This window comes from Podarcis filfolensis, assembly GCF_964270895.1.
Source record: "Podarcis filfolensis genome assembly, chromosome: 5".
NCBI lineage: Eukaryota > Metazoa > Chordata > Lepidosauria > Squamata > Lacertidae > Podarcis > Podarcis filfolensis.
In genome coordinates, this window is record NC_139608.1 from 59,606,954 (window position 1) to 59,621,093 (window position 14,140).

A 14,140-nucleotide genomic window follows, 5' to 3' on the forward strand; every position below is an offset into this window, starting at 1 on the left:
AAGATCTGTTCGACAGTGGAATGGACTCTCTCAGGAGGTTGTGGACTCCCCTTCCTTGGAGGCTTTTCAGCAGAGGCTGGATGACCACCTGTCCTGGATGTTTTACTTGAGATTCCTGCATTGTAGGGGGTTGGACTAGAGGTCCCTTCCAACCCTACAGTTCTGTGATTCTTTGATTTTAGAGTCATAAGAAGGAGGAACCTGACAGTCAGTGCTACTCCCTGAAATGGTTGTAGGTAAGGCAGGCAGGTGGGGATTGGCTGACAGCAGATTGGATTTGGTGGGGCAATGCTCCATTCACTGAAATGAGCCAGCCTCCCCTGCATCTTGTTATCTTTAACATTTCCACACTCAGTGTTGAGTGCACAAATTTGAGATTGTTCTTCATGATGTTTGGACTACTTAAAAGGTGATGAAAGCTTGTAGAGAGAACCCATCACTTTTAATAGTATGGTTGAAAATCAGCTTGCAAATTCATGTGGACCTGTTGTCCGTTCAATTGTATACCCTGTTCTTAAGGTACTTGGCTCACTTTACACATTATAATACTTTTGTCTCTGTTTTCTGTTTACAGCTGACATTATCTCAACAGTTGAATTTAATTACTCTGGAGATCTTCTTGCAACAGGAGACAAGGGTGGCAGAGTGGTTATATTTCAAAGGGAACCAGAGGTCAGTGCCATTCAAAACAATAAAAAAGTGGTTCTTCTCCCTTGCAGTTTATGTTTAAAGTGAATGGTATCACAACATCACATCATCAGTTTTAATTTATGATCAAGCTATTTTCTTTTAAAAATTGATCTTTATACTTTACCTGCCAACTATTTCAAGTACATTGATGTTTTCCCCCAGAATTCATTAAGTCACAGTCATTCTTCAGATTACTCATTTTCAGATGATACTACCTACATTAGTTGTATGTACATTCATAAGTAGGAATAGAATGGCTTGAGGAACATCTGTTCTTTATTGCTTGTTCAACTATTCTGAAAAAGAATGCAATAAGATGACTAAGAAAGGTTAAGCAATACATATATATCCTTAGCCACTGATGAGAAAGATTTTTGGGTTGGCTACTAGTTTTTATTTTACGTGTTTATTACATAGGTATTGTGTCAGTTGAAGGGGAAAGTGTGCACTAAGTCATACCATTGTGTTAAGGAATGCACATTTGTCTTTGGCAGTCTTTAGAGAGAGGACTTAACAAAAAAATAGAGAAAACTTGCTGATACTTTTAGGAACTGCAAATAGAAAGGTACTAGGAAAAGCTGTCTGATATATTTACACCATCTCAGGAACCTGTAAGTCTTCATTCCAACTAGGGCTGCAGTCCACTTTGTGCACTGAGAGAAGTTTAAGGTTCACAAAATAATGAGGTCTTGCAGCACTGCAAGGCAAGAATAGCCTTGCTTTATTTCAGATTTTGTAAAAGGGGAAAAGCCAGTTGCAATACTGCTTACCTTACTACAGATGAGGAAGAAATTCTGATTTAAAACTTTGTGGAAAACACACATGCAAAGCTAATCAAGAAGATCCTCGTTTTCAGAATAGTTAAAAATTAGTAGCTGCAAGAACAAGTGAATTGATTCCATACATTTGCTTTTTCAAAGCAACAACAAAGGAATGATACTTTTATTTTTTTTAAATGGTGCTTCCAGATATGTGTAATGGAGCTAGGTTTCTCTGACTAAAGGTAATTTGTGACATTGCTCCAAGTTTATGAACCGTGAAACAGTCATATACTGACTTAAACCATTGGGCCAGTATTATATTCTCTGATTTGGCAACAGCCAGTGATTTTTTGGGGGGGAGGGGGGAAGTTGAGTTAGAAAAATTTTCCATGCAACTTAGGTCCATTTTACTTTTATTTGGTAAATAAATCTAAAAACTGCCCAGCTTGTCTAATATTTGATTGCTGCTGGCAACCATTCGTTGTTACTTATGAAACAGATTTTTTTTCCATTAAAAAATAAAGTATTGGAAAACTTTATGCCCCATATCACTGGCAACAGCTCTCTAATGTCCCAGGCAGTCGTCTCTCCCAGCCTATGGGGAGACTATGTATCTGGGGATTCGCTACATGGATAGCATGTGCTTTATCTCAAAGCTACTTCCCCTTCTTGATAATAAAATGAACACTGCTATTTATTACACTTCTTGAATTAAATGAACAGTGGTATATTCCAAGCTGTCATTCAGTAGGTCAGCCCTTCTGAATTTTTTTCTCCTTTATGTAAATAATTCCTTTTGCAACTTGTATGACAGATAAAGTTGTAAAGGTCTACCTTTCAATAGACGTGGCTATGATTCAAGAAAGCTGTTTGCCAACATATAGGCAGGAGCTCTCAAGTTTTTGCTGCAAAACCGTTAGTCAAAGAGGCAGATTGAAAACAGTTTGCTTCTGTGACTGTTATATGTTGCAGCACAAACTTTGGTTCTCTCTTTGTTCACACACATGTGAACACAGCTTCTTTGCACCCTTTCCGTTGCCTCTTTATCATGCAAGAACCTCTTCCTGTTGTACTTTGCAAGTGTGAGGGCAGGTAGATGCTTTAATAAATTCAGTGTATTTGTTTATTGAATAACTTCTGATATTGTTGGAATCTTTGTTAATTCTTCTGCTTAGTATGTGCATGCTACAAAAATTACTTTTTCACACATGTGTGTTCCCTTGCAGAACAAAAGCCGTCCTCATTCAAGGGGAGAATATAATGTTTACAGTACCTTTCAGAGTCATGAACCTGAGTTTGACTACTTGAAAAGTCTAGAAATTGAGGAAAAAATTAATAAAATTAGGTGGTTACCACAACAGAATGCTGCTCACTTCTTATTATCTACAAATGGTAAGTTTACACAACACATTTTTCTGCATATGTTCTAGTTGTATATGATTACTTCTAGATCATTCATGTCTACTTACATATAGTACCATTTCTAATGTAACTACAGTGGTACCTTGGATCTTGAATTTAATCCATTCTGGGAGTCCATTTGACTCCCAAAACAGCCAATTGGCTCCAAGAGCTTCCTGCACTCACGTTGGACATTCAGCTTCTGAAAAACATTTGCAAACCGGAACACTCACTTCCGGGTTTGTGGCATTCAGGAGCCAATTTGCTGCGGAGCCAAGCCGTTCGACTACAAAGGTACCACTGCATAATTGAATTCCTCATTTGCAACACCAAATAACTGCTTGGTGCTACAAAAGCAAGTCAATAATAATAATAATAATAATAATAATAATAATAGTTGTTGCTGTTGCCATAATCAACCCTGCCATCTGGTGTTTCAATTTCTGCAGTCCCAAATCCCCACGCTGGCCCATAAGCTAATAGCAAAGTGTAAATTTGCCATGACATTTAAACTGGTGAACCATGGGTTCTCTTGCTTTGTAAGCCATAGTTCACTAAGCTAGTTCAGTTGTTCTTTATGAAACCATTATCATGCTGTGGACTTCATAACCAATTTTGAATGATATGTTGAAAAATCACCCAGGTCTAGACACAAGAGATTGAGGCTATCAGCATCATGATGTAACCCTCCTTGTAAAGGAAACCAATACGCTTTCTCACTGTCAGTGTTCCCAACTGTTCTTTTCCAGACACTAAAGAGAAATTATTTGTGAGGTGTTCACTTGTCCTATGTCAGATTTTCACAATTGCCCAAATTATTTTGATATCTTTCTGCAAACCCTTTACATCATAAGATTTCTGATACCTTAAGAGGTATCACTTGCTTGAGTGGGCAAACAAGAATATATCTTTAGATTAAGTGATTTAAGATGCCGAAAACCTTAATATTTAATAATTTAGTAAACGATAAATCCTTGAAGACTCCACTCTGCTTCTTAACTATTATACAAGCTAGTATTAATAATTCATGGCTTAATAATGTACTTCGCTGAACTGATACTTTTCACCCAAAGAGGACAGCATTATAGTGGCAGGGAACCTGCAAGTGTGCTGTGTTTCTGAGCATAGTCTAGCCCCCACAGTATTGTTGAGGATCTCTGAATCATGTTTTTCTGTTCAGTTTAAAATATCTCCAGAAACCTATTTGACACAATGGACCAAGAGATTTACAGCCATTGTGCTAGTTTATTTTATTTTATTTTTGCACTGGTTTTCTTAGGTAAATTAACTGGGGTATTTTTTAAAATACTGTTTTGAGAAAATCCAAACACTACTTTTGTAATAACATGACTACATGTTATAATAAATACCTTGCATAATGAAAATATCTGAAGAAATGTTTTCTCGGTATAAAAGTATCTATTTCTCTTCAAATAATCTACAGCATTTATCAGGCAAATGTATCCATTTTATCAGAGTGTACTCTAGGCTGTTCATCATTATGATAGTGCTTTTTATATTTTAAAAAACTTGTTGTGTAAGACTTTCTACTTATAGTTGAAAGAAGGTTCTTAGTTGCTTACTGAAATTGTAAATTCTTCAGTTGTGCAGACTGTTGTGGCAGGCACAGCTGAAACAAATGCTTATTGTTCAGGCTCTTAGAGGCACTCCTGACGTAATTATATAAATGCTAGTGGCCTAATGCATTTGTGTGCTTGGTTATACAGAAACTATGCATAAGTTCTTCATAAAAGTTGCAGCTTTGTAATAGAGAATGGTGACACTTCACATTGTGTGTTGCTAACAAATTGCTATATACAATGGTTGCCTAAATTATATTAATTTTACCACCACTAGAAAAACCAATGCAACACAGGGTTGTGTATGTGCCATCATTCTGCAGGAATGCATAAAAGTGCAGCTTGTGTATCAAACAGAATTCAGTTTCATGAGAAATAAAGCCCCACTCTAGCCCGTATGGTTACAAAGATATGCTTTGTAATGTCAGTACTTCTGAAATTTCAGGGAAGGGAAGGGACTGAATAAGAGTGGAAGCAATGCTTTGTAGCTCCTTACTCCTTCACAATATTACCCAAAATAAAATTGATTATGGTCTGGGCTTCAAAACTCACCAGTTGTAAGTGCCTCCCAATTCTCTGTAAAGTGCAAGGGTAGGGAGAGTTCAGGTCCCTTTTTCTCAACAATGCCTTAGCAAACACAAGTATCACACTGGAAATGAAACAAGACCTAGCCCTTCCCACAAGCTTTGGAGAAGAGGCTGCTTTCACTGCATCTTCCCTTCTTTAAAACCCTGCTCACAGTGAAATCCAGCCCACCTGCTCCCCCAAGTCCTCTACATGTGACAGAAACCGTGTATCTGAGTATCTCTGGGATGTGTGTGTGGCACATTATTTCTATACAACCATTACATAATGTGCTCCACTTGCAAAGATTATGCATTTAGAATTGGTTTGTCTGGGCAGAGTTCAGTTTATAAACAAACTGTTCATTCAGTCTTCTCCACTCCAAATTCTTAGTCCAGCTTGTATATCATACTGGGTTATTTGTAAGCAAAAATTAATGACAAAGTAGCTTTCGGTATTGTTTGATTTCAACCATTTGAATATTTTCTCCTTTTTTCAGATAAAACTATTAAATTATGGAAAATCAGTGAACGAGATAAAAGAGCTGAAGGTTATAACTTGAAAGATGAAGATGGAAGACTTCGGGATCCATTTAGAATCACAGCACTACGGGTATTTTGTTACCTTTATTTAGAATTAACAAAATCTAAGCAATGTTACTAACTGTTGCGTCACAGTTGTATCATGCAAAGTAGAAACTTGATTAGATACTTGATTTTTTTGAAAGCTTCTAAATATCTACTTCTAAACATCAGATTGGAAAAGCGCTATAACTCATTGCACCATTTTCTCTGTATAAAGAGAATCTTAACTATAAAATCTTACCTAAACACATAATTTTGCATGAAAAAGGTTGCAGCTGCAGTCCCTCTCATCTCCAGGCACACCTGGATAAGCTCTGTCTTTAAAGCCACTGCCAGTCAGTACTGTATAGAGAATACTGACCTAGATGTAGCCACAGTCTGACTTGGTAAAATGAAGCTTCCTCTGTTCCTTTAATTCAAGACGTTTAACTCCCTTGAAACGTCTACAGTTAACCTAGTCATCTCAAGGACAATTTTATCTGTGTATTTAACACTGTTCTTTACTGGATGTTCTGGAACATTCTTAAGCTATTTGAAAACAGGAAAAGGTGATTCTACTTATGGTTGCATATTGGTTAAATTTGCATTTTTGAAAACTTGCACAATGTTATACCACTCTTGATTGTTTTTGAACGCTGAAGACAGGCTGCTAGAGAGCCTTTTCAGCTTAATCTTTCACAGGCACAGAACAGTTTGACAGTCGCCATTTAAAATATCAAGCTACTTTTGAAACAGTGATGTACAAATTAGCATGCCAAAAGTTAGAAAGCAAGATGTCAGAGGAATGTAAAAGGACTTGATACACATGTGGTTCTATAGGTCTGAGTCATGCAGTTTTACTTGGCATGCTAGCACGTTTATGCCTTGTGTGTTGACACTTGAATTCTAATTTTTAGAATGGATTTGTGATCCCTGACTAGAGAAGGGTGTTGAGTTGATTGAGATCTGAAATAGTACACCATTAGAAATATCAAAGTCTTCAAAAGTAGGGGGTCTGTGGCTTGGCTTTTGAAAAACAGGGTCCACAGTACGTAGCTAATTGGGAATCACTAATTTAGGGTATATTCAGAAGTAGTTCTGCTTGAGCAAAGGGCTACTTAGTACTATCTTGAATGCAATCCAATGCCAGATCATTCCAGCAACTTTTGTAACGTTAAAGATTTTGTAACTTTAAGATATTGTAGTGATTAGCCCTTTAAATAAATATTTTATGTAGTAGTGAACTTCTCTCCCTTTCTCTATTTTTAGGTGCCAATATTGAAACCCATGGACCTAATGGTAGAAGCAAGTCCCCGAAGGATATTTGCAAATGCACACACATATCACATAAACTCTATTTCAGTAAATAGTGATCATGAAACGTACCTTTCTGCGGATGACCTAAGAATCAACCTGTGGCATTTAGAAATCACAGACAGAAGTTTTAGTATCCTTTTTTATATTAGATACATAGAAATACTTAATGCTTAGTAGCTTCTTACAATAAGTATTAATGGCCTCAATCAGTTGTTCTGAATATGATAAATCATCTGTTTTATTTTGTTTAGTCTTTTAAGACAAGGGTAGGGAATCTCTGGTCCTCCCAGGTGCTGCTGGACTATAGTTGCCATCATCATTAGCCATGCTGGCTGAGGGTAATGGGCACTGAAGTTAAATAAAGTTTGGAGAGCCTACATGTTCTCCACGTGTTCTTTAGAATTTCAGGAGTTTTGAGTTTGGAAGAGCGAAAAAATGCAAGGCATGTAAAAATGGTGGACTCTCCTTCCTTGGAGGTATTTAAACAAGTTGGATGGCCATCTGTCATGGATGCTTTAGCTGAGATTCCTGCATTGCAGGGGGTTGGACTAGATGACCCTTGGGACCCTTCCAATTCTATGATTCTATGTAATGTCGGGGAGGGCGAGCATTCTTCGCAGCTGTCTTGTGCTGTCAAAATAATGAGCGGTAACAGTGCCTTGTAACTTCTTTCTGCCTTGAACTCTTATGACTCCCAGTAAACAATTCTTCTCTGGGTTTTGCATTTTTAAAAATAATATTTAACTCTCATAGAGTTCTGTTTGGCAACTATATTAAAGGGAGCCCAGAGCAGTGATCAACATAGTGTCTGATAAGACCACAGCCAAATGATAGCTTTAAAATGTACAGTGCATTATTGTGTTTCTATCCCCTCCCAAAGGCCTGGACAAATTAAATTCAGTCTGAACATGGTCGGGGAAGTGGGTGCTTGATCCCCCCCCCTTCTACCTTGAGTCCCAAATATGAGGTGCTGCTAAAAGAAAGCTGTCTCTCATGTTCACATGCCCCGACTGTTGGTGGTGGTACTCTGAGAAGACCCTCTCCCCTCCACCCCTGTTGTAAACTGCAGGTTGTAGAGAATGGTGATCCTTCAATTCTATTTTAGATGATAAACTGAATGCTAGAAATGTCAATTCCAAATAATATAGAATTTGGGTACAGTTTTTAGATTGTTTATCTCCCTGTATTGCATACTTTGAAAGTTATATTTTGAGGAAAACAAATCTATATGAACCTATACAAACAAACTTTCAGACATTGTAGATATAAAGCCTGCTAACATGGAGGAACTTACAGAGGTGATAACGGCAGCAGAATTCCATCCTCATCATTGTAATGTGTTTGTCTACAGCAGTAGCAAAGGAACTATACGGCTCTGTGATATGCGTTCATCAGCTCTTTGTGATAGACATTCAAAATGTAAGTATTTTCTCAGTTTTCTTTACCACTTCTCAGAAAAAAAGGTATGTTTTCTGTAAAGGACGCGGGTGGCTCTGTGGTTTAGACCACAGGGCTTGCCAATCAGAAGGCCAACGGTTCGAATCCCTGTGATGGGGTGAGCTCCCATTGTTTGGTCCCACCTCCTGCCAACCTAGCAGTTCGAAAGCACATCAAAGTGCAAGTAGATAAATAGGTACTGCTCCGGCAGGAAGGTAAACGGCATTTCCGTGCGCTGCTCTGGTTCGCCAGAAGCGGCTTAGTCATGCTAGCCACATGACCCAGAAGCTGTCTGCGGACAAACACCAGTTTCTCAGCCTATAGAGCGAGATGAGCACCGCAACCCCAGAGTCGTCCGCGACTGGACCTAATGGTCGGGGTACCTTTACCTATACCTTTATGTTTTCTGTAAACTAATATTCTGTTTATTGGTAGAGAACATCCCAGTGTCTATCTGGGATCTCACCATTCTAATGGGCATAGAGTACATGGTGTCTTGATTTTTTAGGGCACATTTCAGCAACTCTTGTGGGGCAGAGGTTGGAAACCACTGATATGGCTAAGCCTTGGTTAACTAAAAATGTTAAAGTTTAAATCCTAATAGTAAGCAGCTTTTCTGTCTACTTTCACAACTTTCAGTCTTTGAAGAACCTGAAGATCCCAGCAGCAGATCATTCTTTTCAGAAATAATTTCCTCAATATCGGATGTAAAATTCAGTCATAGCGGTCGATACATGATGACTAGAGACTACCTTTCAGTTAAAGTATGGGATCTCAATATGGAAAACAGGCCTGTAGAGACCTATCAGGTACAGTGTTTGTGTGTTATATTTTATAATAATAAAGATTTCTTCCCAAAATTGAACACGTTCTCATGCTCTTCAACACTTATATATTTTAAGGTTCATGAATATCTGCGAAGCAAACTTTGTTCACTGTATGAGAATGACTGCATCTTTGACAAGTTTGAGTGCTGCTGGAATGGTTCTGATAGGTAAGGCTGACTTGTGTAAGGAGATTCGCTTAAATGCTTGCCTGAACTGAAAATTGGTGGTGGTTTTAATTTAAGCAGAAGGAAAAGTGAGATCTATGATCCACACTGGGGCTGGTGAGCAGGGCGGGTGACAGCTTAAACTTCTACTTTAGCTTCCACAGTAGTTCTCGGTGCATCTATATTAGTTATGTCATTGTGTACTTAATAACTTGCTGTAGTTCATCCTCAAAGTATATGATGGGTAGCATGATAAAAACAAATGTGTTGCCTTAGGAGGAAATATAAATTCAGTGATGGTACATTTGCTTTGTGTGGAAAAGAGAGGGGGAATTCCTGGGATCAGTCCTCGGTATCTCAGACTTCAAGCATGTGGCCTGGTTGCTGCCAGAAGAAAATTTTGTGTGTGAATTGAATGGTATCTTAGAGATGGTTGGCTGCTTGAAATATCCTTTAGTGTGGAAGTGGACAATCTTTGTTCTGTTAAGAAGCATATTCCTTTGGGGGTAATCTGTTGGGATCCGCATGCCAACTGTGGGCCAAACCCCAAAGTGAGTGGGACCCTCCTTTTTTCTGTCTTCCCACCCAGTGGGCTGTTAGTATAGAGACAGATTGCTCTTGCCAGTGGTCTGAACTGATCATTTGCTGCAAGAGAGCTGTTGCCAATCAGTTGGTCTGGCTAAGCTGCTTGTAAGAGACAGCTTATTATTTACATGAAAAACATGATATACATAGGAAAATACTAATAGGAATGCCTCTAAAGCCATTGTAACTATCCATTAAGGTCTGCAGGAGAGGCCCATCTTTTGTGCTTCTACCTCTAACTGAAGTTCAGGGAGCAGGGGCCTTCTCTGCAGCAGCACCTCATCTCTGGAATGACCACCTCTCAGAGGCAGGTCTGGTACTGACATTGGTTCCTTTCCATTGGTTAGAGAATATGCACCCCTTCCCCCACTCTTAGGAGGAGTGAGAACTGTAAGGAGCTGCAGCAGTTTGTTGCCTGCTGATGATCTTGCATATTTTAAGGAAATTTCAGACTGTTTCACTTACGTGTGTGTAGTTATTTTATTGATGTGTTGTTGTTATCTTTCCCTGAGACCCATTGATAAACAAACTAGTAATAACAAATAAATAAATAGTAAGGAAAAGGAAATTGCGACCCTCCTAACATTGCAAGTAACTTGGCATTACCTATCAGAAGTAACCGATGAATAAAAAGTTGTTATCTTCTCTTTTCCAATGCAGTGCTATTATGACTGGCTCATACAACAACTTCTTTAGGATGTTTGATCGAAACACACGGCGAGATATTACATTAGAGGCTTCAAGAGAAAGTAGCAAACCTCGTGCTATCTTAAAGCCCCGGAAAGTGTGCACAGGTGGCAAGAGAAAGAAGGATGAAATAAGTGTTGACAGTCTGGACTTCAATAAGAAGATCCTTCATACAGCATGGCACCCTGCAGAGAACATCATTGCTGTAGCTGCCACCAATAACTTGTATATATTCCAGGACAAAATTAATTAAAGACGGCTTATCTGAGGACAAAGTTGTCGTCTTGCATAGTTAAGCTCAGTTGTTTATCTGTCAGAGAGATGGCCTTGTTGTCCTCCCAGTAAAGAACATTGATGCACTTATTTCCCTTTATAGGTAAAGGAGAGAAGCTGGCCTGGACTTGAGTTCATGGTGTATTTCTGCCTTCAGTGAGGGAGAACGTGGAATTGAATTTTTGTAAACGAAAAAAAGCCCACTAGAAGCAGAATTGATGGACAATACTCAATAAAGGCCAATATTCAAAACAAATGTATTTATTTAAGTCTGAGCCTTCCTTTCCAGTTGATAGACCAAAAATCTAACACCCAAGAAACAAATTGTCATAAAAATGTAATTTCTATCTCACGTGCTCTTTATCTGCTGTAATATTTGGGCCTTTCAAAACATATATTTGTGCTTTATGCCTGTAAACATTCTTTCTCTGGCCTTCATCTAAGCTTTAGGTGTTTCTACCTTTGAGCATATAGGTAAGTCTAGAGTTGGGTGTGTAGACAGGTTTTTCATGTATATTTACTCACCAACTGTATCTATAACCACACCTTCCGGTGTAAACCACTTAATAAAAATAACAAACTATAAAAAGTGTTTTTAAATCTGAAAGTATGTATTCAGTCTTTTTTATTGCATGTATTGAGATTGTGCAAAATAACTCTGACGGAAAGATTTGAAAATAGTTTGTCCCAAAAATATTAGGTTGTATCCAATGCTAGTCCTGCTCTGAACAGGCCCATTGAAATTAAGACACGTGACAAACAGGCTCATTAATCTCAATGGCTCTACTCTGAGTAGAACTTAATTGAATACTATCCATTTTTTGACAGTATAAGCAGTTTAAAGCAGTATCTACTGCTTCAAACACTAAACTGAATTTTTTTCTCCAGTTGTCATCACCTTAGCTTGTATTAGTTTTTTGTGTAAGAAAGGGCGGGGCATCATATGGTGCGCAGAAAAGAAAGTGTAAAGTACTTGTTTAAAGTTATATACAGCCTTAAAGGAGCAAGATGGTCTTTTACATCAAAACCTTCAACAAATCACTGCTCTGGTTTAACAGTAAACATGCCTCAATATGTGAGAAGCATACCTTAATGTGCATTACTACTACTTCTTTTTTTAACCTTTAGTCCTTTTTGTTCCATAGAGTACACTTTTTAAAAATATTACAACTGGGCATAAGCATATGCATACAAAACTTTCCACTGCAGTCCAAATGTGTATGTTTTTAAACTTGATTATGCCAAACAGGAGCACAACTTAAACATGTTTTAACTCTTACTCCAGGTCTGTAACACCAGGAGATCAAGCTGTCTTGAGGCTGAATACTGATGTGAAAATATATTTGTAGAATACTGAGTTTCCACTAGCAGTAGGGGGCTGCAGAAAAGTTATGGGGTCTCTCTCGCTCCTAGAAGATATGGATTAACTCCCAGTATTTCACTGTAAGCTTCTGTGGGAGAAAACTTGTACACACAAAAAGAGTGGGCACACTTTTAATAGCATCAAGTATCTTAAATACTAGCGCAAGTACTATCACTTGCTCCAGACTTCCTACTAAATGTGCCTATGAAATCCTCCTTAAAATTCAGGCCCTTTAAGCTTCCAGGGTGAAATACTTGTGTGTGGTTTACACTCGAATTTTAAAGAAATGAAGGTTTAATATGATTGCTAGAGTCCGATATGAATATACAAGAGCAGCATGTCTCTGTTCCTACCCTATCAATTAACGTCCATAGAGTGCCACTCTTGTTCGCGATACAATAATAAATACTAATTTGGGGTTTCTAAAGATAAAGATTAAAAATCGTATACTGTATATCAGTTGTGACACTATTTGCAAATCTTGAAATGTGGAACGGTTAGGTCATTTAACCATTAGATTGACTTTGTTCCTTAAAATACATGAGGTAAATACAATGGGATTGTACATAATTGTTCAATTATTTTGACCAAAAAGTTTAATAAATTTTAAATGTTTACCTGCACTTGCTCTGTGTACTTTGAAACTTTTTCAATGTACTCTTCCCCCCTAAAATTGCATCTGAATTGTCCAAAGCAATGTCTTTCAGTATGTTCAATGTTATTTTCACTGTACAAAGTAATCACCAGTAGCTGCTACATGAGAGTATCTTACACCCAGAGATAGATGCCAGCCACACTTCTTTGCATAGATGTGACATGTCTAATGTTTTCTATAGCATTCTTTGGGCTTTGGGCCCATTCAGGTGTATGCTGGAAGATGCTATGATTCCGTATTTCAGATTTAAAAAAAATGTTTTCAATGCTTTTAATGCTAGACTGTTTGCATGTCCTCTTCTTACTCCCCTACTAAATCATAGCAGTTAATTGTTTTGCAAAGCTGTTAGTTGAAATAGCTGAGAAACATGAAATGCTTAAAGAAGCTTGCTGTGACTAAGTCAGAGGTCTCTTGGTGTAAGGGATAGCTTTGAATTGTGCATTTAATGTAAATGGGTTGGATTCTAAGTTTTTTCCTCAGTAAATGAAAGGGATTCTTTCATTCAGAGAACAGAAACTTGAGAATCCAAGTCACTGTGTTATCCAGCCTGAGCAAGGTATTTAATACTCAATATTGAACATCTTGAAATTGGAGTTAGACTCCATTTTCCTGGTTCCAATCATACTATCAGTCTTGCATGTATTTGGATTGCTTCGTATTATTAAAATGTGTGCTTATGTTTTTACAGCACCTTGAAAAGTACTGTTGATTCACAATGAAGATAGTCATGTTCAGCTTTTTCATCTTTTCTGTAACATCCTCCCATTTGAATGATAAAGCAATTGTGATGAAATGTAGGAACAGTAGAATCAACTTAGTAATACTGCATTCAACTTTTTGACTCTTAATTTTTAGGTCTGTGAGAGCTTTAATGCATAAGCAATGCTGTACTATTTGACTTATGCTATAATTTCAGAGAATATAAACTCAGGCATATTGTGAGGGCTTCCCCCCCCCCCTTTGAAACATCTGGATAATCCCATTCAGATCTTACCATGAATATGCAGATGCTGGCTGGCTTATGAAGAGTCATTTAGGATGCAGGCAACTGTGGATCCCAATTTGAACTGGGCCAGGAAGGAGCCTGAACTTTGGCTCCCAATGTATGACCACAGCTGGCTGCATTCAGGGTGAGAGGCCTGCTGACAGTCTGGCACACATTCCTTTCAAATTGGCTCTGTTTCGGCATCTACCAGTTTGGGTTTTGGAATTGATGATGGGTCACTGGAAAACGGGGGCATTTGTATCCTTATGATGGGCCACTCAAGGGCCC

General features: G+C 38.1%; 1 protein-coding gene and 1 long non-coding RNA gene across 4 annotated transcripts in view; both read left to right on the top strand.

The window, feature by feature from the left end:
- Positions 1-12,835, top strand: part of PPP2R2D (protein phosphatase 2 regulatory subunit Bdelta) — a 29,565-nt gene extending 16,730 nt beyond the window's left edge. For all 3 annotated transcript variants that reach the window (XM_083617000.1, XM_083617001.1, XM_083617002.1), the window contains 8 exons: positions 575-672; positions 2,678-2,843; positions 5,496-5,608; positions 6,829-7,006; positions 8,131-8,295; positions 8,953-9,122; positions 9,216-9,307; positions 10,550-12,835. In XM_083617000.1, coding sequence (XP_083473126.1) covers positions 575-672; positions 2,678-2,843; positions 5,496-5,608; positions 6,829-7,006; positions 8,131-8,295; positions 8,953-9,122; positions 9,216-9,307; positions 10,550-10,829 — 1,262 coding nt within the window. In that variant the 3' untranslated portion in view covers positions 10,830-12,835. The remainder of the gene's footprint in view (positions 1-574; positions 673-2,677; positions 2,844-5,495; positions 5,609-6,828; positions 7,007-8,130; positions 8,296-8,952; positions 9,123-9,215; positions 9,308-10,549) is intronic.
- The window catches only part of LOC310763989, a 412,791-nt gene that overhangs the window by 394,478 nt on the left and 4,173 nt on the right, over positions 1-14,140 (top strand). The window lies entirely within an intron of this gene.